General features: G+C 35.0%; 1 protein-coding gene across 1 annotated transcript in view; it reads left to right on the forward strand.

The window, feature by feature from the left end:
* The first annotated feature begins 468 nt into the window (after window positions 1–468).
* LOC142348621 (superoxide dismutase [Cu-Zn]-like) overlaps window positions 469–22,340 on the forward strand; it is a 43,249-nt gene continuing 21,377 nt past the window's right edge. Inside the window, exon 1 of the mRNA XM_075400029.1 lies at window positions 469–705. Within this exon, the coding sequence (XP_075256144.1) occupies window positions 642–705 (64 nt within the window). The 5' untranslated portion in view covers window positions 469–641. The remainder of the gene's footprint in view (window positions 706–22,340) is intronic.

Genomic DNA, 22,340 nt, shown 5'->3' on the forward strand with positions numbered 1-22,340 from the left:
AGCAATATGGTATAATTGTGTTTTTTCTATATTTTAAACTATCATATTTTTAGTGTGCTTTTGAAGGGCATTAAAATTTGGTCGCATTCCCTAGAGAAAGAATTGACTGAATAATAGCGTGTCCCATAAAGTTGAAATAAGCAAACGTTTCAAAAAAGCCACATGCTTGATTTCAAAGGTCAAAGTTCAAATTTAAAACATGTAAAAATTGATGAATGAAAACTTAATGGAGAGAACGTTGACATTCAAATGAGCACATTGATGCTCAATTGCACGTTTTTCGAACGTTCGTTTATTTCAACTTTATGGGACAGACTATATTATTATAGTCAGTCCCATAAAGTTGCAACGCTATAGAACGGTTCAAAGGTCAAAGTTCAAATTTAATACATGCAGAGATGAGTACTTTGTTGTTCTTTTGCTTGTTGAAAGTTTTTCGAACGTTCGCTTGCGTTGCAACTTTATGGGACTTACTATAAATGCGAAAACAGCAGTTTTAAAAGTATTTGGTTGATCATAATTTTAGCCAATAGAATTTAATCTTTGCCATTTAGTCATTTATTCAATGCTGTTTCTCTAACGCAGCTGATTTATCGATTGAAGTTTAGTTGGAACAGAACTACTCGGTTTAGAACTTTGTAATGTTATCTGCGACATTTCTAATTGCCTGTGTGTCTATCGAGTTCGTGGTTTCTTGTACTTCAAGTAAGTAGCAGTAGGCAATCGTTCCTTGGTTTTCTCTCTCTATCTCTCTTGCTCACTTCACAAGTGTAAAACCGATATTTAATTATTGTACGTGAAACACACCAAACAAATGCGTGCAAAATTGCTTCCGCGCTCACTGCAGAGCAGGCTCAATATTTACCCCAAAATTTTTTTTGCTGTTTTCTTATTTTACTTTCAATTGTCTGGAATTTATCTCACATATTATTTGAAAAGGCAGCGATTAAGGCAAAGATGAGAAGAGCTGCAATAACGCAGAAGACTATAAGTTGCCACTCAGGCGGCTGCATCTATTACTTAATTTTGGGGGGTAACTGAAAAGATAGTTGTTCGCATATCTCATTCGAATCTCATCTCGAGAAAATTTGCATATCATTGAGGTAAAAATTTTAATTGCTTGCATTGGTGAAAAACGTGTCCAATTTCTATCTATTATTGGACTTAGTTATTTCATGGAACACTGATTTAATCCAAAGGTTAGGGCGATGACCATTAACAGTGACGGCGTACAATAATTAAATAACGACTTTGAATGCGACCAAATCTGAATATTAACAGTGAAGGTAATTAGAATCTTCACTTGATTTTATTATATCTCCAAATTAAGGTGCCATTGCAAATAATAGTAGAAGTTAAGGCTTTATGGTAAGCCCTTGTGTTTTAAGACCCATATTGCCAGTGCGCACTTAGTTAATGTCCAGTTTTTAGAGTTCTGAAGTGGCCACGTTTGCAAACAATTCACCATGCGTGTTATTATCGTAGTCAAACTTTATGATGAAGCAGTCCCAGTATATTTTTGTGATAGTGCGCTTGTTCATTGCATTTCCTTAATCATTGCATTTCCTTAATCGTTGGATTTCCTTAATCATTGCATTTCCTTAATCTGTGCTATTTAGTTGTCAAAAATAGCTTACCTCTGCTCTGCTGCCGTGTTCAATCATCAGTGACTTTGCTTAGATTAACTACACAATTAAATTCTTTTTCATCAATTGCTAACAGATTTAAAAAATATAATGCATTTCAGCTAATAAAGAAAGAGGTCCATTTCGTTCATAATTTTCAATTGCTCTCAAACAAAGTTTATAGTAATTATATTGGTCCTGTTGGCTTTTGTATGCCATTTTCGCTCGACCAATTGAATTGAGATAAACGGGTAGCGCCCAGCGGGCATAAAGTTCTCCTAGATCCCTTCAGCTCACTAGTCTCTAAGTATGCGATTCACATCGAGTCTTATACTGTTACGCACTAACTTTTAGCATTTTCCTCGTGGTGTCATTGAGGTTAACATTCGTTGTAATTAACTTGAATAATTGGCATTGTACAAGGACTAATGGATGTTTCATAGTGCAATTTTTAGCAGATATATTTGGAATAAAGTTAGCTAGCCTTTTATTGAGCGGTTCGAATGCGTGATATATGCACTAGTTGCCCTGTATTTTCTTAGCTAATCACAGAGTTATCTTAGCCTTTCAGAAGCTTGTTATAACTTAGTGTTTTATAAAGATTTTCCAGTTCAATCTTTAAATGTTTTAACAGAAATTAACAACAGAATGAACAAAGTTTTCAGAGATATAAATAAGAAGTTTCAAGATTATTGTCGAGTCTTATTATCAGCTGGTTGTCAAACTGGTTCTTCGGTGTTCTGGTGATCGTGGATTCCACAGAGCTGTACCTTGAGTTGTATTGGTATTTCGCAAATTTTCACTGATCTACAAGTTGGGCAATTTCCGGCTTTTGTACGTCTCTTGATGTTTGTTAAGTACATATACAATTTCTGTATTAGCACCTACTTCATCAGAATAATTACTTCACCAATTACATAGTTTCTCACGAAGTTATTTACGAAATATGCGAATTCATTGTCAGGGAACCCAAAAATTTGAATTTTGAATTTTAGGCACTTAATATGTTTATCAGCAAATGTCAATCTGCGGTTGTTTTTAGTAAACATAAACAAATAAGGGGTTACAGGCCTAAATGAAAATACTGGCTAAATATGACCTTGAGATCTATCTGAATATGAACTAAATTATGGCACTTTGTATGGATATTTAAAGGGAAATCATCACGTAACTATGAGGCACGAAATAGGCGTGACACTACCGGACTTAAAGAAAATTTTGAGACGGAACTGGGTTTTACAATTTTTCTCTAAAACATATACCATCTGCACTGTTATAAGGATATACACATCTTTTTGTTGGAGCCACCCAATTTATGTTTCCTTTAAAAAGTGGTTGAAACGAAAGCACTAAAGTTTAAGACAATTAAAAGATTTAAAAGAAATAACGTGTAAGTTAAGACAAATTAAAATAAATGTAAATTTGAACAAAGTTAAGAAACGATAAGAATTAAGGCTGTTAAGGAACATTAAAGAGGTTAAGATGGGGTAACTCTGGGGAAGAAGGATAAGACATAAGTTAACTTAAGAGTAAGAGAACAGATTAGAATTAGCACTATAATTATCAGGGTTTATTTCACTGAATGAAGGCTCTAAACTTGAATAGGCTAGCATAAGTGTACTGGGCGAATCAATGGTTTAAAGCAGTGGTTAGGTTCTGGGATTTAATTACTTTTAAATATTTAAAGCCTTGAAAGATAGAACTTAATGGAGAGAATGAGACTGAATGGGATATAAGAGTAATACTTGTCGAACTATTTCAGCCTTTCAAGAGCTCAAAGTGTGCTTTCCTCTTGGGCTGAAGCTGTGTTGTCCAGTTTTTCTTCTGTGTCGAATCGTTCGATTGTGTTGAGTGAGATTGTGGAGGTCGCTGGCATTGAGTTTCGTCTGTGTTTTCGTTTGAGGGTTCCCATGTCTTCTGGTGATATGACTGTTGGCTTCTTGAGTTGTTTTGTGAGGTTTGCAACTACACCTGCTTTGAGATGTAGTTCGGAAACTACTGGGTTGAGCGGTACATTGGTTTCATTTAGCTTCATGAAGTTTGGCACCCTTCTTCGTACAAAGTCTACTTTATGGTATAAATACATGAAGATATGTAAGGCTAGATTTCCGATGAAGACAATAATTGTTAGTGAGAGTGAAAGCTTGATTGGTACGTAAGACTCGAGTTTATCAATTAAGGGTGGCTTGAATGACCTCATATCAGTGGTAATTGGCATTGCTATTTCGTCGAGTGAATGTGTTGATAACTTTCTATTAGAATAAATGAATTCAGTTTTGACTTTTCAATAAATCAAGGTTTGCTTCAGTGCTAGTTTCTTATTTCGGTAATTCGTCAATGTTTGGTACAGAGTCAATTAAATGTGCAAGTGGATCAGGCAATTTAACCTTGATTCTCTTTGCTTGGAGGTACAGACAACTTTCTAAATCAGCTCTAATTTTATTGTGGTCGCTGAACATGGTTTGTCCATTTTAATGTGATTAAACAGATGTTACAACCTTTGAATAATGTTGTTTTGTTGGCCATTTTCGTCCATACCAATCTCACTAAAGTTAAAATAACTTGAAGCTGATGTTAGTAGCCAAATTCCGTATCCAAGGTTCTGTGCTCGTTCTGGGTTTGTTTGTTAACACAACCTTCTCTGTGTTACATACTTTCAATGCTGTAATGGCATGATGAATTTTGAGGGTTGCTAGACACGAGGAGTATCAAAGGTGGGTTTCCTTTGTCTCGTGACAGATTCGGTATCGTGGCGAACCAAGGCAGTTGTCATACGGAGACTTTGTCACAACTGTTGTTCCCATTTGTCCTTCTGAGATTGCTAGGTATTTTCCCTCGATTACCCATTGTAAGGCGTCAACAGAATCCTTCTGGGGCATAGGGATTACATTTGCACGATAAACTTCAAAAACTGTCTGGCTATAGTCTAAGTGAATGGCTATTGTCAGTAAAAGTCCGTCTTCTACTGTTGAAATCTATTGTTCAAGCTTCGCATCGTAATACGAAAGTATATCAGTCTCGGGTATTGCCAAAGTTAGACAATCTGGGGCGTTCTTTTGGCTATCATGGATTGAATCGAGGATATTGATAAAAGATTTACATGGAACTAAACAGATCGGAAGGCGTTTATCAAGCAAAGTTGGAATAGCATTTATGAAATTAGTTCTGAAGGAATTTAAGGCTGCTCGGTAACTTTTAATGTCTGCATAAAGAGTGAGAAGTAATGATGCTGCTGTGTCATAGTTGAAATTGAGTTGTTGCTGTGTTGCTTGCATTTCCATACAGGTTGCTATTCCATCCAAGTTATGAGCTTCAATTGCACATTGTTCCTCAACTAGTTTCCAGTCTGTTCTGGTTTTCTTGCATTTCGTTTTGAACTTTGTAAACTTGTGCAAGTCCGTCAGCAACGAGAAAAAATTTCTCATCTGTTTGGGCGCTGATTTCCATGACATAGTAGTTAAAGCTGTCGAAACTGTTGGCTAATCTATCGATATTTTCAGAATTTTGAGACGTTCGTTGGCAAGAGCCGAAAATTCCTGTAATTCCTCCGCATCCACCGCTTCTCATAGCAATTCCGGGGCCGAAAAGTCCAATTGCAAGGGGGCGGCTCTCTTTTGTTTATTTCTGGGGTCTTCTTCGACTCTAGTAAGGAGTTTTTCGGTCTCGTTCCTCAGTTTTCGGCTTCTACTGTTTCATTGAAGATTTTCGCATAGAGTCACTCAACTTTGAAGACATCTGTCTTGTTCATGTATATTTTAGTGTACGTGGACGTTAAATAAGCTGGTGGCTTAACCCATTTTTTTTGTTAAACCGCCAAGTAGTGTCTCTATTTGTTGTCGAACCGTAAAATAATAACGGGGAAACTGAACTTAAAACTCGACGTTGATGAATTTTTTTGGTTATAAGGATCTTTCCTTCCTTATGAAAGATTATGCCTGGGGCTAATTTTTCTTCATTGTTGATCTGCGTCTCAAAATTAGGGCCAAAGAGTGCGAGATTTACAACAAATGTAAGTAACATTTTCGTGTTTCAATAATAACTGTTTCAGGACAATCTTTGCTGATGTTTCTAATCTCGGTGTTCTACTTGGCTCTTTTTGGCTGTCTGGTGTTTATTTGCTGATTCATTTGATGTAATCAGGCTTATAGTTCTAATTTTTTAAATTTGGCACTTGTTTATGTGATATTTACTTGTTTCAGGTGGACTCTGCTTTAAGGTCATGTGTGTCGATGTGTGTGTTTATTGATATTACTACTAAACATGGTGTTTTACTGTGTTGATTTGTGTTTGTTTGGTTGCCTGGTGGGTGTGTGGTTATGGGTATAGTGGTTGGGGGTCGAATTATGCAGTGTTTTTTCGAGTATTTCAGGGCGTAACCAGGGGAAGGACTTTTTGTGAATGATTAACTGATAAATAAGTGTCAGTGAAAGAAGTGGTGGTTTGTTGGTGATTTTGTTGTGTGGTTCTATGTGTGTGTGGTTGTCAGAACAATTAAGTTCTGAGTGGTGCCATATCAGAAGGGAGCGCCTTTAGAAGTTAGCTAGTTTAATTGAATTTGTCATTCAGTGTGGATTCAGTTATAGCTGAGTTTTCAGTAATGTATCCCACTCCTGTCAACATGTTACGCACTAACTTTTAGCATGTTCCTCGTGGTGTTATTGAGGTTAATATTCGGTGTACTTAACTGGAATAATTGGCATAGTAAATGGACTTATGGATGTTTCATAGTGGAATTTTAGATTTATTTTGAATTAAGTTAGCTAGTAATAGCCTTTTCTTGAGCGGTTCGAATGCGGGATATATCCACTAGTTGCCTTGTATTTTCTTAGCTGTTCACAGAGTTATCTTAGCCTTTCAGAAGTCTGTTATAAGTCAGTGTTTTATAAAGATATTCCAGTTCAATCTTTAATTATTTTAACAGAAATTACAACGTTTTCGGAGATAGAAATAAGAAGTTTCAAGATAATTGTCGAGTCTTGTTATCAGCTGTTTGTCAGGCTGGTTCTTCGGTGTTCTGGTGATCGTGGGTTCCACAGGGCTGTACCTTGAGTTGTTTTGGTCCTTGGCAAATATTTACTGATCTGCAAGTTGGGCAATTTCCGGCTTTTGTACGTCTCTTGATGTTTGTTAAGTACATATACAGTTTTAGCACCTACTATCTCAGAATTACTTTACCAGGTACATTGTTGCTCATGAAGTTATTTACCAAATATGTGAATTCATTGTCAGGGAACTCAAAAAGGTAAATTTTGATGCTTTTAGGCACGTAATGTTTATCAGTAAACTCTCAATTTGCGGTTGTTTTTAGTAAACTTAAACAAATATGGGGTTACAGGCCTAGGTGAAAATACTGGCTAGATATGGCCCTGAGATCTATCTGAATATGAACTAAATTATAGCACTTTATAAGCACCCCACCCAATCCCAATTTTTAAAAACATTTTTTCGCCTTCAATTTTCCTGTTTTCTAAAATTTGGAATTCTTCATCTAGATCAAGTTATCAACCTAAAGTTATCCTGAAAATCAAAAGATTCGTAGTCACAATTGCTACAGGAAGATCTTTAACATATATAAGGAAAGTAAAAAAACCAAATGTTGAGTCCCTGCCACTCTGCTAGTTACATCGCTCATTTTCGTTGTTTTCCCATTTATTATCTACAAATTATTTCCTATTGTCTAGGTTTGACGAAATTAGCTGTAACAGTTTTCCGTTAGCTTCAAATTTACAATCGATGATTTTATGTATCGCAGAGCTTTGGTTGAATGACGTTGCTCATGTGTCGTGTTGGCGTTGCTGAGCATCGTCTTCGGCCTTTTTGAGGTGGAAACCTTTGCTACCAAACCCAGGGCAACTCTTGGTGATGCAAAATTAAGAAAAAATGTACCGAACTTTTGGAATCCAGATTTAGTGGCTTGATTGCAAGTAAAAAGTTCAACACACAAAATTTCTTTCCCGATCGGCCAATTAGACTATTGATATGAGACATCGATTAAGAATCTTTAAATTTGAGATAGCTTATTTCTATTGACGTGTCTGCGTATACCTTTGCTGGTGGATTTCTTTTATCAGGCTCTTGAATGCTAGAACAACTTGTCTGAAACTCGCCTCAGTAGTTTTTGTCGCAGGCATGTCCTGCTTGAAGATAGATATCAGTTTCGTTCTTCTAAGGAGCTCCAAAAAATTTTTTTTTTCAAGCTTACATATTAAAATTTTTTTGAGTGATTGAAATTGCTGCCATTCAAAAATTAAGTGTTGCTTAAAATAAAAGCTGTTAAGACCGATTACTGAGCTTGGTCAGACTCGCTTAGTGGTTAATGTCACTGATTTCCGAGAGATCAGGGGTTAAAAACCCTAGCCTTGTCCGAAATTTTGCACCCGTAGAGTTTTCCAGCCTATTCCCCCACTAAATTTCTACCAAAACTGACCTGACAGGATTTAGTTTAATCGCTCCATCGTAACGTGTCTCAATATTTTTTAAAACGTCTGCTTGAAAGTTTTTTACTGATCTAAAAAGCTTCACCCCTCCCGAATCAGCCTCCCCCCAAGCAACCAACTTCAAATCGTTCCACCCTTAACCCCCCGCGCGCGACTCCGCGCTCCATCGAGCTAAAGCTAGCTTCCCTAAATCGTAGCTAGCTAGTGACGAAGCCAATCCCCTCGCCAGACGCTTGAATTCGCTCGGCGTTAGTCGGTTGTTTTGTTCATTTTTTTGCTTCTTATCCGAATATTTAGAGGTGCTTTTTGCTATCCTCAACGGGTTGAAGTATGTAAGTGATGTTACGTTTAAAAACAATCAGTGGAATTCTTTTTGAATTTTGCACTAGTACATTTTATCTCTCCTACTAATAGTAAATTAGTAAATGGCGAAGAGGTAAATGCCATAAACCTAAGTAACATGAATGCATTTAATGTTATCTACGCGGAGGACTCTTTTAATAATTTATAATTAAATTGCTATTGTGAACTTTGTGTGGTAGCCATGAAGTGCTCTTTGAAGTCTCACAGCATAATACGAGTTAATTCATGTTTTGGAGCGCCATTAGTGAATAAGACAATCAATTAGTCCATTCAGATCATGGTGAGAACAAACTGTACCATTGAAAAATGTATTTGTGAGAAGTAATAATGGCCAACATCTAATATAAGAGTAGCTCTTTTGAGCTCATAAAGATGTGATTTTCACAAATAATTGACTGTAATGATGAAAGCAAAGCATTATCTGTCTGAAATTTAAATCTTCTTTAGATACAATTTTTTTTACTTCGGGTTAACTTGCCAGAAAGTAAACATAAACACGACGGCGCGCGCGTGTCTGCGTAGCACAGAATGTTCCAACGTACCTCTCAAGGTTGCAAAACAACTTGTAAGTTCTGCCAGGCAACTTTTATGCATTGGAGAAAATTACTTGTACTGTTTGAACCAAAAAAACTATGCCTTCTTATAAAAGAACAAACTCTAGAAAGATAAGTGCAGTACAATCTAAAAGATACAGAAAACCATACAAACACACAGAACACATTATACAAACAAACACCAACACACAAATACAAAGCCCAATACCAAGAAAAACCATTTTTAAATTTTTAAGCGTAACTTCTTTAAGTTTTTACATTTTTTTTTCAATTTTGACATTTCATGAGCTGAACGGGATAATTAATTTTTCAAAATCTCGACCGTAAAATCAAATAAAATTTTAAGGTTTTTCGCAATTTTCTCTCATTTTTGACGTTTCTTGACCATAAGGGGAAATTAATTTTGCAAAAACTTGCAGATGTGTCATCAGCGAGAATTAAAAACACGCAGGCTTGGCATTGGACATATTTAAGTCGGCAATTTGTTGCAAAATTGAGTAAATTTTCTAATTTTTCATGATTTCTGCCAAGTTTTGCTCTTTGTGTCACCCATTTGTAGGAACTATCTCATACTAACTCTTTTTCTCTCTCCTACACAAACAGCGAAAGCATTGAAAATACGCACACCCTGACATATACCCCACAGGTACGCATTTACACACATTTACAAACCTCGCCACGCACAATTTTTTTGGCATTTAATGTCCGTCACCGTTCGTTTGTCGTGATTGTTTTTTTCTGAAAAAGTAGGTGCGGACTGTTTGATGTTTCATAGGCTTAATCAATCCATTTGTCTTTTTTTCAAAAAATGCACTGACTGTTAAAAAATAGATTTAATGAAAACATTTTTTGGTTCTGTATATATATAGCAATTTTTAGCAAATTTTCCTAATTTCGAAGCATTTTTTCCGAATTTTTTAACACTTCTCACAGTTTCTGCACTCTGCCTCTAGTTGTTTTTAACATGTGAAGGAACATTGAAAGCTGTTCGTAAATTCTCTTATTTAATAGCTTTGAGGAACCTTGGTTATCAGTACATATAATGTCTTGGAAATTTTTTTTATTTTTTGAGAACTGAAAAAAAAAATTTCAAAAGAATTTTTCTGTTTTCATCTGAGGAGTTTCGCAATCAGTGAGGGATCTAGTTTTTTAATTTAAAGTGCCCAAAGACTGAAAAGATCAGTTCGAAGAGGAATTTCAAAACACAGAGGTGAAAAATTATTTTTTAAAAAATTGTAAAAATGTATTAAATTCTCCAATCTGACAATTCATAAACTCCCTAACTTCCATTTTTATATGTCCTTCATTGTATTAGGGAGGATTAGTTAAAGTTATCTGTCGTGTTTTGCTCTCTGCCTCTTTGTGTCTAACATTTGTAGGAACTATCTCTCACACTAACTCTTTCTCTTGAACAAATTGCACACGCATGGAAAATGCGCACACACTTACATACACCCCGCAGGCCAGGCGAATGCACACATAAATACAAACCTAGCCACAAACAAAAAAAGATTTTGGTATTTCATCTTTACACAAAGTCCGTCACCGTTCGTTTGTCTTGTTTTTTTTTTCTGAAAAACTAGTTTTGGATTGTTTGATGTTTCATGGCTCAGTCGTTCTCTTCGTCTTTTTTTTCAAAAGTTGCAGTGACTGTTAAAGGTTAGATTAAATGAACAGTTTTGGTTCTGATTATGTTAAGCAGTTTTTTGCAAATTTTCTTATTTCGAAGTTTTTTTCGAATTTTTGAACACATTTTCTAACAGTTTTTGCACTCTGCCTCTAGTTGTTTTAAAATGTAAAGAAACGTTGAAAGATTCTCATGATTTTCTTTATTTAGTAGCTTTAGGGGGAACCGTGGTTATCAGTAAATTTAATGTCGTGGGCTTTTCCCTTTTTAACTAAGTTTTTTAAGGAAATTTAGCAAGAACTGAAAGAAGAAAATTTTTGAAGACATTTTCATTTTCATATGAGGAGTTTTGCATATGGGTGATCTGATTTTTCAATTTAAAGAAATTGAAAAAAGGTAGGAAAAATCAGTTCGAAGACGAATTTTAAAATACAGAAGTGAAAATTTATTTAAAAATTGTGTTTAATTTTCCAATCTGACAAAACATAAACTCTTCAACTTCCAACTTTATCCGCCTTTCATTGTGTTGGAGAGGATTAGTTAAAGTTATCTGCTACGGCATTGTAGATTTACAAATAAAAAGATTAAAAGTTTTGCTTTTTTTTCAATAATGAACTTGGTTGATTTGATACTCAATTCATGATACTAGTTTTTTGACGTTTGCAACGTTTTTAAAATACTAAAATTGTTACCTCTTTTTAACTGAGACAAATTTCTCGCAAAACAATTGAATTTAGAAAAGAATACATTTTTCTGATTTTAGTTTTAGATTTCCAGAGCTGACTTTTGCTATTTTGAGAGCTTTAAATTGCCTAGATTCCTCAATTTTGCAAAAATCTTTTGGATGCAGGGAAAAATTGTCCGTACAATAGTTTTTAACCAGCAGAAAACAGATATACGAATGGAAATGTTTTCAACAATATTTTGAGACAAAAAATTCAATTTGTTCATTTTTTGGAATTTTTGGCCATATTTTAATTTGTTAATGTTTAGGCTTGAAACGTTAATGTATTATTAAAAAATCTCAATTTAACCCATCTAATTTTACTACAATATTTTTTATTTGTTTCTATTTTAAATTTCAATGCAATTTTTTTTGTTGAAATCCAATGTTGTTGATGAATTTGAGCTCTCAAACTTTTTTGTGAGAATTGGCGATTAGACATTATTAATTTGGCGTGAAACGTAGTAGTGACTTGCTTTTTATATCCAAAATGTTTTTAGTACCCATTTAGTGTTTTCTCGTTTTCATAAGAATTGGGTTTGATTAATTATTACTTTAATTGTTCCAATATTTTTGAATACTAGCGGGTGTGACCCTACTATGGCAATATTTGCATGTGAAAGTATCGGATGGTCAGCTTTTGCGCAATTCAATTGTTGAAACTGGGTCTGAAGATGACTGCTTGTTTAGAGATTGCTACAGTTACATCAGAAACTTTTGTTGTCTATGCCAAACCTTTGAATTCAGAGTTCCTAATCCTTCCTAATCGTTCAAATGAGAAGGCAGACGAATTTAAGTGGGGTCTGTTATAAAAGATTACATATGTAATGACATTTTTGTTTCCGTTAGTTTTTTTAAAAAGTGCTTTTCTTCATATTTCGCCGAAATTTCAAATAGCAGTGCAGGGGCCTGAATTTTGCAGTTTTGAATTAGAAGTTAGTTTATTGGAATTTTAGTTGCTGAGCGATGTTTAATTGCTCTCAAACGAAGTTTGTAGCAATTATATTAGTGCTTTTGGTCTTTTTTTCCTTTCTTCCTCTTGGACGATTTTTTGTCTGACTCATTTGACTTTTAGTCTTCAAAAACGGGGTAAACAGGTAGCGCTCAGAGGGCATTAAGTGCTCTTAGAGCCCTTCAGCTCACTAGTCTCCAATTGTGCAATTCACAGAAATTGTTTTGGAGACTTGTACTTACTCGCTCTAATCCACACCCCTGCATTGAGGCCGTAAGGACCCCGTGCAGCCAAAGACACCCACCGTTGCCATCACCCGCTGTTGACCCCCATCAGCCCCCCCCCGCGACGCAACCCCTTCCCGAGCGCTCACCTCACGCCCCTTCAATTAAGCTAAATCTAGCCTCACTAAAACGTAGTTAGCTACTGACAAAACCAACCGTTTGCCGGTCGTTTGAGAGCTATTCGCCCGACGTTAGTCGGTTTGGTTTAAATTATTGTAGTCGTGTCTATTTTTCGGTCAAATTTATTAGACAGTTTTTGAATTTTCGACAGTTTTTGAACTATCATCACGCTTGGCCTCTTGATTAATGCGTGATATAAATGCTCTCTCATTCACTATTATGAAGTTGAACTGAAGTGCTGGCAGTTTCTTACTGAACGTTAAAAAGTGCTCGAAAATTGCTATCATTTTGAAAATCTCACTAGTGGCCGGTGTAAGCTCTAACAGCATTCGAATGCCCTCACCGGATGAATCTAATAAATACTGAAAACAACAAAAAATTCGATAAAAATTTGCTTAAAGTCGGTGTCCAAGCCATTAAAATCCTAAACTATTAATATTAACTCAACTAAAGTTATATATAATTGGGCCTGCTTTCAACGCCAAGGGGACTTGAATTTAGTTTGCGAATGTTACAAGACACCAAAACTTACTCAAATTTGGACAAAAACTTTATTATGAAAGCTCCTAGAATCAAAGCCAGAAAACCATTATTTTAAGCATGAAACCGCTATTGAAAAACTTCATTTCATTTCACCAAAAAAATGACGCAAACTGACGTTGATCAACCTTTGGAACAAATTGACAAGAATAAGAAAATAAGAATAAAAAAGCAGCAAAGTTCAAAAACAATATTTTTTAAAACAAATAAAACAATGAAGTGATACGACCACTGAAGAAGCAGACTATGAACAGCCCCTCCGCGCAGCATCACAGATCGTACAATAAAAGAAAGTTGTTATTGTGAACGAGATCTTATAGTAGACTGTTTTAGTTTTCTAAATTTGAAGCGTATTTGAATTAATTCGTGAGAAGTCAGCAACCCAAAAGAGTTACGTTATGATGAGCTGGTGACTCGAAACAAGATATTTTTGTGATGATATCTATCATTATTTTCTACGTAATTTGTATTATTAGATGAAAACTTTACTGTCAAAATGAACAGTCTAAAGTGAAGTTCGGAAACGCGCATCAGTTTTGCGGAGTTGGATCAAACACATAAACAGACAAGCTACTTCTTATGCCTATTTTTCAAAGCAATGTTTTAAACACAGTTTTTGGGATATCCAGTTGATTTCCTTTTTTTGTTGACGAAAAACCTGCAGCAGCAATCACATTTTTTTTTTGAAATATAACTTTAGAATCATTATTCTTGCTGAAATGGCCAAATTTTTAATTGGTCCCGAACAAAGTTTGTAGCAATTATATTAGTCCTGTGGTCTTTTTATATGCTATTATCTCTTTATTGATTTTCGTCTGACGCTTTTGACTCTTGTTAGGGGGTCTATTCAGGTGCAACTACTGTGAAAATGGACCAGTACTGGATTCGAACCAGCATCTCTTACTTGCAAGCCTAGTGTGCTACCCAATTACACCAACTGGTCTTAAGCTCTCGAACTTGGGCATCTCTTATAACCCGTTCTTACGTTCTTTCTTGTTCCTCAAGGCTTCATTTCTCTAGCCAAGTATACGTTGAACAAGTAGAGCTTCTTGTCAAGCTATGTCAAGCTTATCTTATGCACAATTTACATTAGGTTGTTCTCTTTCAACCTTCTAACAACTCTTATTTAAAAAACGGGTAAGCTGGCAAAACCCCGAGAGAGAACCAAGACGCTGAGCAGCTTTTAGAGCTCTACCGTCTCTGTGTATAATTCACGGCAGTACACACCCCGTAGCCACCCGCGCTCTCGGAAACCCCCACTTCGTACACTTTCCTCACTCCACCCCCACCCCTCGCTTTCCGAAAAACCCCTAATGCATCCCTTTTTCTACTCTCATTTCCCCCTCTCTTAAAGGTAAGCTAGCCTCACGAAGCCGAAGCTGGCAAATACCGAAGCCAACCGCTCTCCAGTCGTTTGAGCAATTCGCCCGACGTTAGTCCGTTATGTTTTGTGTATGCTTGAGTCATTATTATTGAGTTCTATCTTATCGCTTTACTGCTTTGAATTCAGTTTGTTTTCAATCTTTACTGCAGAAAGAAAGCCTGATCAGCTGTCATTTTTCAAATTAGTTAATGGATTGGAGCACTTCCCCAAATTACTTTTTTTGCGTCAATTGTTCTTGACCTGATCTGAAAGTTAAGTGGCATAAACGAAGTGGTCCGCCATCAAAGCTTTCAATCTGTTGCGAAGCTGTGTTCTTAATTTGCGCTGTTTGATTTATTGTTAGTTGGTATGTTCAATTTAAGTTTAAGAGCTTTTTCAATGGCGGTTTGGTGCGTGTTCTGCGTTTACTTAATAAAAATTGTATTTTCTGATCGGTTTAGCATATCACTGATAGAATTTGTGCCAATAAAGTAAAAATCATCAAAAGGTTAACACATAGAAACCTGTTAATACAGGAGCTGTTGACTTGTTCTTGTTCTCTAATAAAAGCTGGCTTAATTAAGTAATTTTGGCTTCAAATGGATTCTAATGAGCTTCTAAAAGGTGTGGACCTTTTATGCGCCAATTTGGTGGCCAATTTGGTGGTGATGTAAAGTCGAATTTTTTAAAAGTCTAATATTTACAGAATTATGATTATTCAAATTAATAGTTTAAACTTAGAATTTTTTGTTTTTGGAAAACTTGTCAAAAGCAAGCAGCTGATCCGGTTAACGAAGAAGGCAAAGCTGAACCAATAGAAATTTATAGAAGGTAATAGTATCTGCCGAAATTCGTGATTAAGTACAACATCAAGACTATTTATTATACAAAATAGTGGATGAAATTTATCATCGTTTCTAAAGTTGTGGTGCTAGAAACATTTGTGATCCTTTAATGTGTCATGATGCAGTTTTGATTTTGGCTTGGCTGGGGTCTGAACCTTCATTTGACTCAATATAACTCTATTTTTTTGATGTTCTAAGACAGTTTTCTTGTTGTCACTTACTTTACAGCAGTCGATCAGACTTGATAAGAGGAAGACTCCACACCCACATTGTCGGTTATTACACGAGTAAAGAATTTTACGCATATTGTCTTAGTTAATACTTGAAGTACCTAGAATTTAGTAATCTGCAAACTGTAGTTTTTCTGCTTACATCAATTGTGATCTATCAGTTGGAATTCTGCTGTTTTTGCATGCTGGGTTGTGCTTCTTTGTTCCCACTTGTTCAGCGTTGTTCAGCCCCTCCACTTCATTGCCACGTGAAAGTTTTCTTTTATTTTCTTTAAAATTGAAATATTCTGAAGGAGCTAAGCGTCATAAATTATTAATTGCTGTCGAAGACAAGCAATTATTGTAAACGTTTTGGATCTATTTTGTTTCGCCCCCCCCCCCCACCTTATTGAGCTTATTTTTTACGCCCCCAGGAGCACGTGCTATTTTCTTGCATAGTAACGACATTATATAACAATATAATTTGCAACTGGGGCGTAAAAATACGGGGGGGGGGGGGGGGGGGGGGGGGCAAAACAGAATAGATCCACGTTTTTGTTTCTTTTTGCGACTCGAAGAAGAGTATTGAGATTCTACAGGTTTTTGTAAGCTGAAGTCAGGACTTGAAATTTGACTTTCGTTTTCGTACATTGACTTGTTTTAGAATGTTGACTTCTGTTTTCCAACAATAGCTTAGTTTGTAATGTATAACTACGAAGAACTGATGGTAATATTGAAGGTGAAAAGGTCCCCAACTAGCCTCCCACACCAACATCCACACCTACCCCCCCCCCCCCCCCCCCACACACACACACACACACACACACACACACACACACACATCTGCACTTGACTTTCTGCGTATTGCGTGATCTAAATTTCTCTCTCAATTTCAAGCAGCTGAACTCAATTGGCGGCAATTTAATACCTAATGTCAAATGATAGGTGCGTGAGACTGGTGCCTTTTTTCACTCTTAATCCTAATAGTGTATATATATTAACCTCTAATGAGGTTATTTGAATCCCCCTAGTGAATTTCAGTCCCATTTAGGCTACCCCCACCCCGACTGAAGTAGATTACAATTGATCAGAGCTCCCATTGATTAGAACTCCCTCTCGAGAGCAATTCTGTAGATTAAAGAATGGATAAATTCGTGCGCGAAACAGTTGACAATGTTGAATTCGAACGATCAAACATTTTTGTTCAAAAGTTCAGCGGAGAAACTACTCGAGAGTTATAATCATGCTCAGCGACAGATGATCTTAATGCAACTGAAGCTAATGATATAATCGCCTCTGTTGACAATTGGGACATTTCAATCGCCCTCCGGCTCCTTGCACATGCTCAATTAAACCTATCATTGTACCACTGGCCCATTGAACCTGTCAATGTAAAACTTAATCAAAAAACAAAAACTGATTTTCTAAAAAAACTGAAAATTTGGTTTGGTCCTGTTCAATTTAGGAACCTTTTTAATCTTGATGTCAGCGAGGCTTTGATTAATTTTTTTCAAATATACTCAAAAAAAAAATTTGTTTTGACAATACACGAATGAGGGATTAAGCAATATTCTACGAGCTATAGGAAAAATCAAATGATACCAAAATAAAAGGACGTTATGCGGAACTGATTTTAAGTATCACCTTAGTATCATTTCTAGCTGCTTCAAAAATTGTACTCCGCAGCTGCTTTGATAGTTTTTGAGGGCCATGAACAACATGTGCAATCCCTCAATAGACAATGCGAATCCAGAAATATGAAAATAAGGTTAATATAGAAATCTGAGCTACTGTGAACACAATTTTCAGCTGCCAGCTCATCCTGCAAACATCAACAAATTCTCGACTGTTTTTTTGCAAATAAGTCAACAAGTGGAATCAGACCTTCTGGTAAAGATTGTGTAGTGTGAATCTGAAAGAAATTCAGTGATTTAGAAGCATTGGTTTCTAGTCTTCAGATGAAAACAGAGTACTCATGCTTTACTGATCCTTGGTTAACTTTTACGGCTGAAGGTAGTAATAATCAGAGAGGCACTAGTTCTACAACAGACCCTAAGCTCCAAGAGGGCTTTTCTCTGCCCCCACGAAAATTGCTCTCTTTGGAAATGATATGTGTTTCCATGTTCATCCAAATTTGTCACTCAAGGAGTTCAGTATTTATGGAATGACCCAATCTTTTTGCCCCCATTTAACTCAAAAAGAGGAATACAAATATGTGTTTTATAATTGCTTAAAGAATCTAGTAGAAAGGTAATTGAGCTCCTACAATTCGGGGACTAAGACCAGACGCTTCTTCTTTGAATGCCAAAAAAAGAGGCGTGATAAATTGAAAAGATAAATTGAAATGAGAAATATATGGAAGCTACTACTTTTAAACGTATGGTGCCTGTTGGAAATTCTTGAAAAGCAAAAACTTAACAAACTCTCTTGGAAAAAAGAGCGAGTAGTAGGCTTACATTTTTGTCATGTTCAAATATGAAATCAAAATCGTCCAGACGGGACAATGCCAATGCTTTAATTTTTTCCACAATGGTATGAAGCCTGTAAACAATTGAGTAGAAATTATGATTTCACTTTTCCACCATCGACTTTCATGATCGATGTTGTTCTACAAGACTGGTGTTGCTGAAATTAGGGATACAAGTTTTGCATATTGAAGTCTTGAATTAGTGTTGATAACGTACGGATTGTCTCAATTAATTTTACGCAATTTTGAAAATTGTTTTGGAATAAACATTGCGTAGTGTTGATAACGTACGGAATATCTCAATAAATATCCACAATTCCACATTATCTTGATTTTTTAATAAATCTACCGTTTTAAAAGAAAGCTTTTCCTTTTCAACTAGTTAAATCCGTTGCCCAATGTAAATTTGCTCCGTTGCACAATGAGGACTTAAAAATAGACGAAACCAATTACTGTTGATAATGTCATTATTGTTCGGACCCCACTTGTGGGGGGGGAACTATATACTCAAAATGGTTTTTTTTTGTTCCGTGAATTTTGGCCGACCGATATATTCATCGTAGAGAAATGTGCATGGTATCATTAAAAAGCTCGTCCAGCGTAGAATTTGAAATTAAAAAGATTCTTTAGAATTTCGTTTTTTTCGAGGAGTTATCGAGGTTTAAAGTTTCATATGAACACTTGATATTTGGTTCACTTTTGTTCACTTTTACCGTAATTTTCGTTCGAATTAACGTTTTTTCTACGAAAAATTTAATTCAAAACTAGATTTCACGCCAAAAAGTAAATCAATTTTAGGTTTTTAATAGACGAAAGGAGATAATAAAGACTAGTTCTAGTCTTAGAGGAAAGTTTAATATATAAAAAAATCGAATTAGGTTTGGGAGCTCTTTTTTTAAAAAATTTTGCAATTTTTTTGTTTTTTCAAGTCACCTAGAGACTACTAGACACTTTTAATATCGAAGTTCCGTTAATGACAAACCTCTTTTACGATCAAATGAAGCCCAATGAACAAAAAATTTGTTTCAAAGGGATCGCTCATGTTTTTTTTTTGGATTCGTATCTCAAATTTCGTAATTTCAAATGAAATTTTGATTTATTTTTTGAGGTTTTACTAAAGTTTTATAATCCTATGGCATAAACTTGTTGACTAAAAGTGCAATAGATTTGCTAATGAGCATTAAGTGAACCTATCTAGTGCTGTGAGTGGACAGCTAATGGCTGTTAAGACTTTGAAAATTAATTTTCGAAAATTAATTTTCGATCTTATCACGTCATCCTAATATTGATGGCTACATCTTCCTTTATTGAAGACGTCCAAAGGATCATGGATAAAGTTTTCTGGGAGAACAATATGGTTTAAATGGCTTCAGCACTTTCTTCTCCCATTTTTCTAAAGAAATTTTGGTTTTTGCCTGTATTGTTGTTTTTTTTTCAGTCATAAGACATATTGTGATGTCTTAGTGATTACCTAGACATGATAAACATCCTTGTATTCACATCGTGGCATAGCTGAGCGTATTCATTGAATTCCTATGAAAGCCTTTGAGTTTAATGGCTGTTAAGACTTTAAAAATATTCTTTTTTTTTGAAATTTTTTTGAACATAAATCAATCTTAAGCTTATTTTCGTGGACTGTAAGTCAGTCTCGGCAATGACAGAACCGCTTTTTTTACATGAACAGCAATTTATCTAGTTAGCGGTTTTGTCTTCTAAATATTGTTTTTTACTTCGGTGCACGAGTTTTCATAATTTTTATAATTTTTGGATTTTTTTTAGTAATTTTGGTTCCTTTTGAAATCGTATTAACTTATCCTAATTTTGATAGCTCCCATTGGCTTAGTGAAGACGATCAATGGATCGTTGAAAAAGTTGTCAGAGAAAAAAGCTTATGGTTTAAATAGCTTCGACACTCTTCTCTCAATTTTCTACCGAACTTTTGGATTTTGCCCGTTTTTGTTGTTGTTTTCATAGTCAATGACTTGTTGTAATGTCTTTTTGATAAATTTTGAATGACAAAAATTCTAGTCGTCACATCATTTAGGCATAATTTAGCGTAATAATTGCCTTCCGTTGAAAGCTGTAGAATTTTATTGCTTTGATACTATGGGTTTTCTGAAAAGTTTCGTGGTTTTGATGTATTTTTTCTTTGCCATACGACTTATTGTGATGAATTATTGATGTCACATGAATGAAACCTATAATTGCTATTTCATCGAGGCAGAGTTTAGTGTGTTTAATTAACTCCGTTGAAAATCATTGAATTTAATGTCTTTGATACTAGGGCTTTTCCGAAAATCTTCGTGGTTTTAATATCTTTGTTTATATTTGTTGTTTTTCAAGTCATTTTGTAACAATAGAAACAATCACCTTGCTGTTAAAAAATTAATTGAAAATAGAAGAGTTAATACTGAAAAGTTCATTCTCTAATGGCTTTGAAACTTTTCTCGCTTAATTTTTGTGAGTTCGCTGTTTTTGCTTTTTTTTTTATTTTTTAGGTAGCTGTGAAATTCTGATCGGTCTCATAAACCTGTAATGTTGCCTGTAATGTTGCCCATAAACCTGTAATGAGTGATGTTACCCGAAGCAGTCAGTTTAAAGCCAATAGTCTTAAAAATTATGATATTATACATCTTCAAAGGTTTTTCAAACTTTTCAGTTTTTTTGTTCTTTTCGTCAACTTATTCTCGTCATTGAGAAGTCCACCCCAATTCCTTGAATTTCAAAAAACAACTTGTCTACTAATATTATGTGGTAACTGATGTTTTGTTTGGTGGACATTGCGTTTTCATAAAAAATATTGTGAGTGGTGTATTTGTGTTTTTTTTTTCTTTTCTTTTAGCTTATTCAGGTAATAACAGATCCCAATGATTTTCAAATATGGCCCAAATGAACGAGCTTCTTTTCTCTTTCAGTATAATTTTAGCTGAATGAGTATAAATGTAAACTGAAAAAAAAATTAAATAAAATTCAGATAATAGCTAATGATTTTAATGGCTTCAATAATTTATGTAATTGTTCGTAATTTTCTGCGTCTTTGTGTAAATTGTTCGTTTTTTTTGAGATTTTCTGCGTATTTAGTTTATTCCTATGGTTTAGTCTCAGCAAAGACAGGTCCCATTAGTTTCATATTGACTTTTATTAAATTTATCAAGAATTATTTTGTTAAAAATTTAAAGATTTTTTTAGACTTTTGAAATTATTTGGGTTAAGAAATGTTGATTGATCTTTGACTTTAACCTCATTTTTTTCTCTATATCAACTTTTTACCTAATCTCTTTATGAAAAACATACATCTGCTGTATAGTTAGCAAAAACTAAATTTGTGGAGTTAAGGTTTTATCTGATTGCTTTTTGACGTTGTTACTGGTTGCTTTTAAAATTATGTATTTGGTTTCTGCCGTGAAAATTTTTGTTTTAGAATATTTTGTTGTTTGCTGTATTCTCTCGTAGTCTTTTTATCGGTAGATCTCGTGAGCGCTGTAATGAGAAATGGCATTATGTAATTCAATTTGTAGTTAGGTTTTGTAGCATTTTTTTAAAATTCAAAACATCTATTTTTGTTATCTCTTCGTTTGGTTGACAATTAAGTCAAAAATGTAGATGAGCTCAGGTCGGAACATCAGGTGCGAACGCACATTAACGAGCCGCCTTGTTTAGTGTAGGGAGTAAACTGAGACCGAATAATTTATAACACCAAAAAATTTCATGTGATACATAACGAACAATTTGGATTCAGAAGTAAACAGTTCGTCTAATACTTTAGTTGAGCTCATAGAAACTGTATCAACAGTCGTTAGTTTTTCCTAGATGTAAAAATGTATTCGGCTTATAATCGCCTTATTCTGCTGCATAGTTTTGAGTCAGTTTTTTATGCATTTTTCTTTTTGAGGCAGTATACCTAAGTGAAAAAATGCAATGTGCTGATTCAAATGGTAAACAAGCTGACTGGGAGGACGTCAACTGCAATGTAACACAACGTTCAATTTTTGGTCCTCTTATTTTTATCATATATTTTAACGGTTTGCCGTCGGTCTGTAAAATTTGGAAGATCATATTCTGATGATACTAATGTAGATGCCGATAACTTTTCAATTAGATCTTGAAAAAGTCGGGTGTCCAACTAGAAAAATTGGTACTGAATTTTTATGAATTTTTTTAATGAATTTTTATGAAAAGTTTTATGAATAAATATCTAAAGCAATCCCTCGAATCAGCGTTTCAAAATCG

The sequence above is a fragment of the Convolutriloba macropyga genome, chromosome 10 (genome assembly GCF_964194025.1).
Source record: "Convolutriloba macropyga chromosome 10, txConMacr16.3, whole genome shotgun sequence".
NCBI classification, from domain to species: domain Eukaryota; kingdom Metazoa; phylum Xenacoelomorpha; order Acoela; family Convolutidae; genus Convolutriloba; species Convolutriloba macropyga.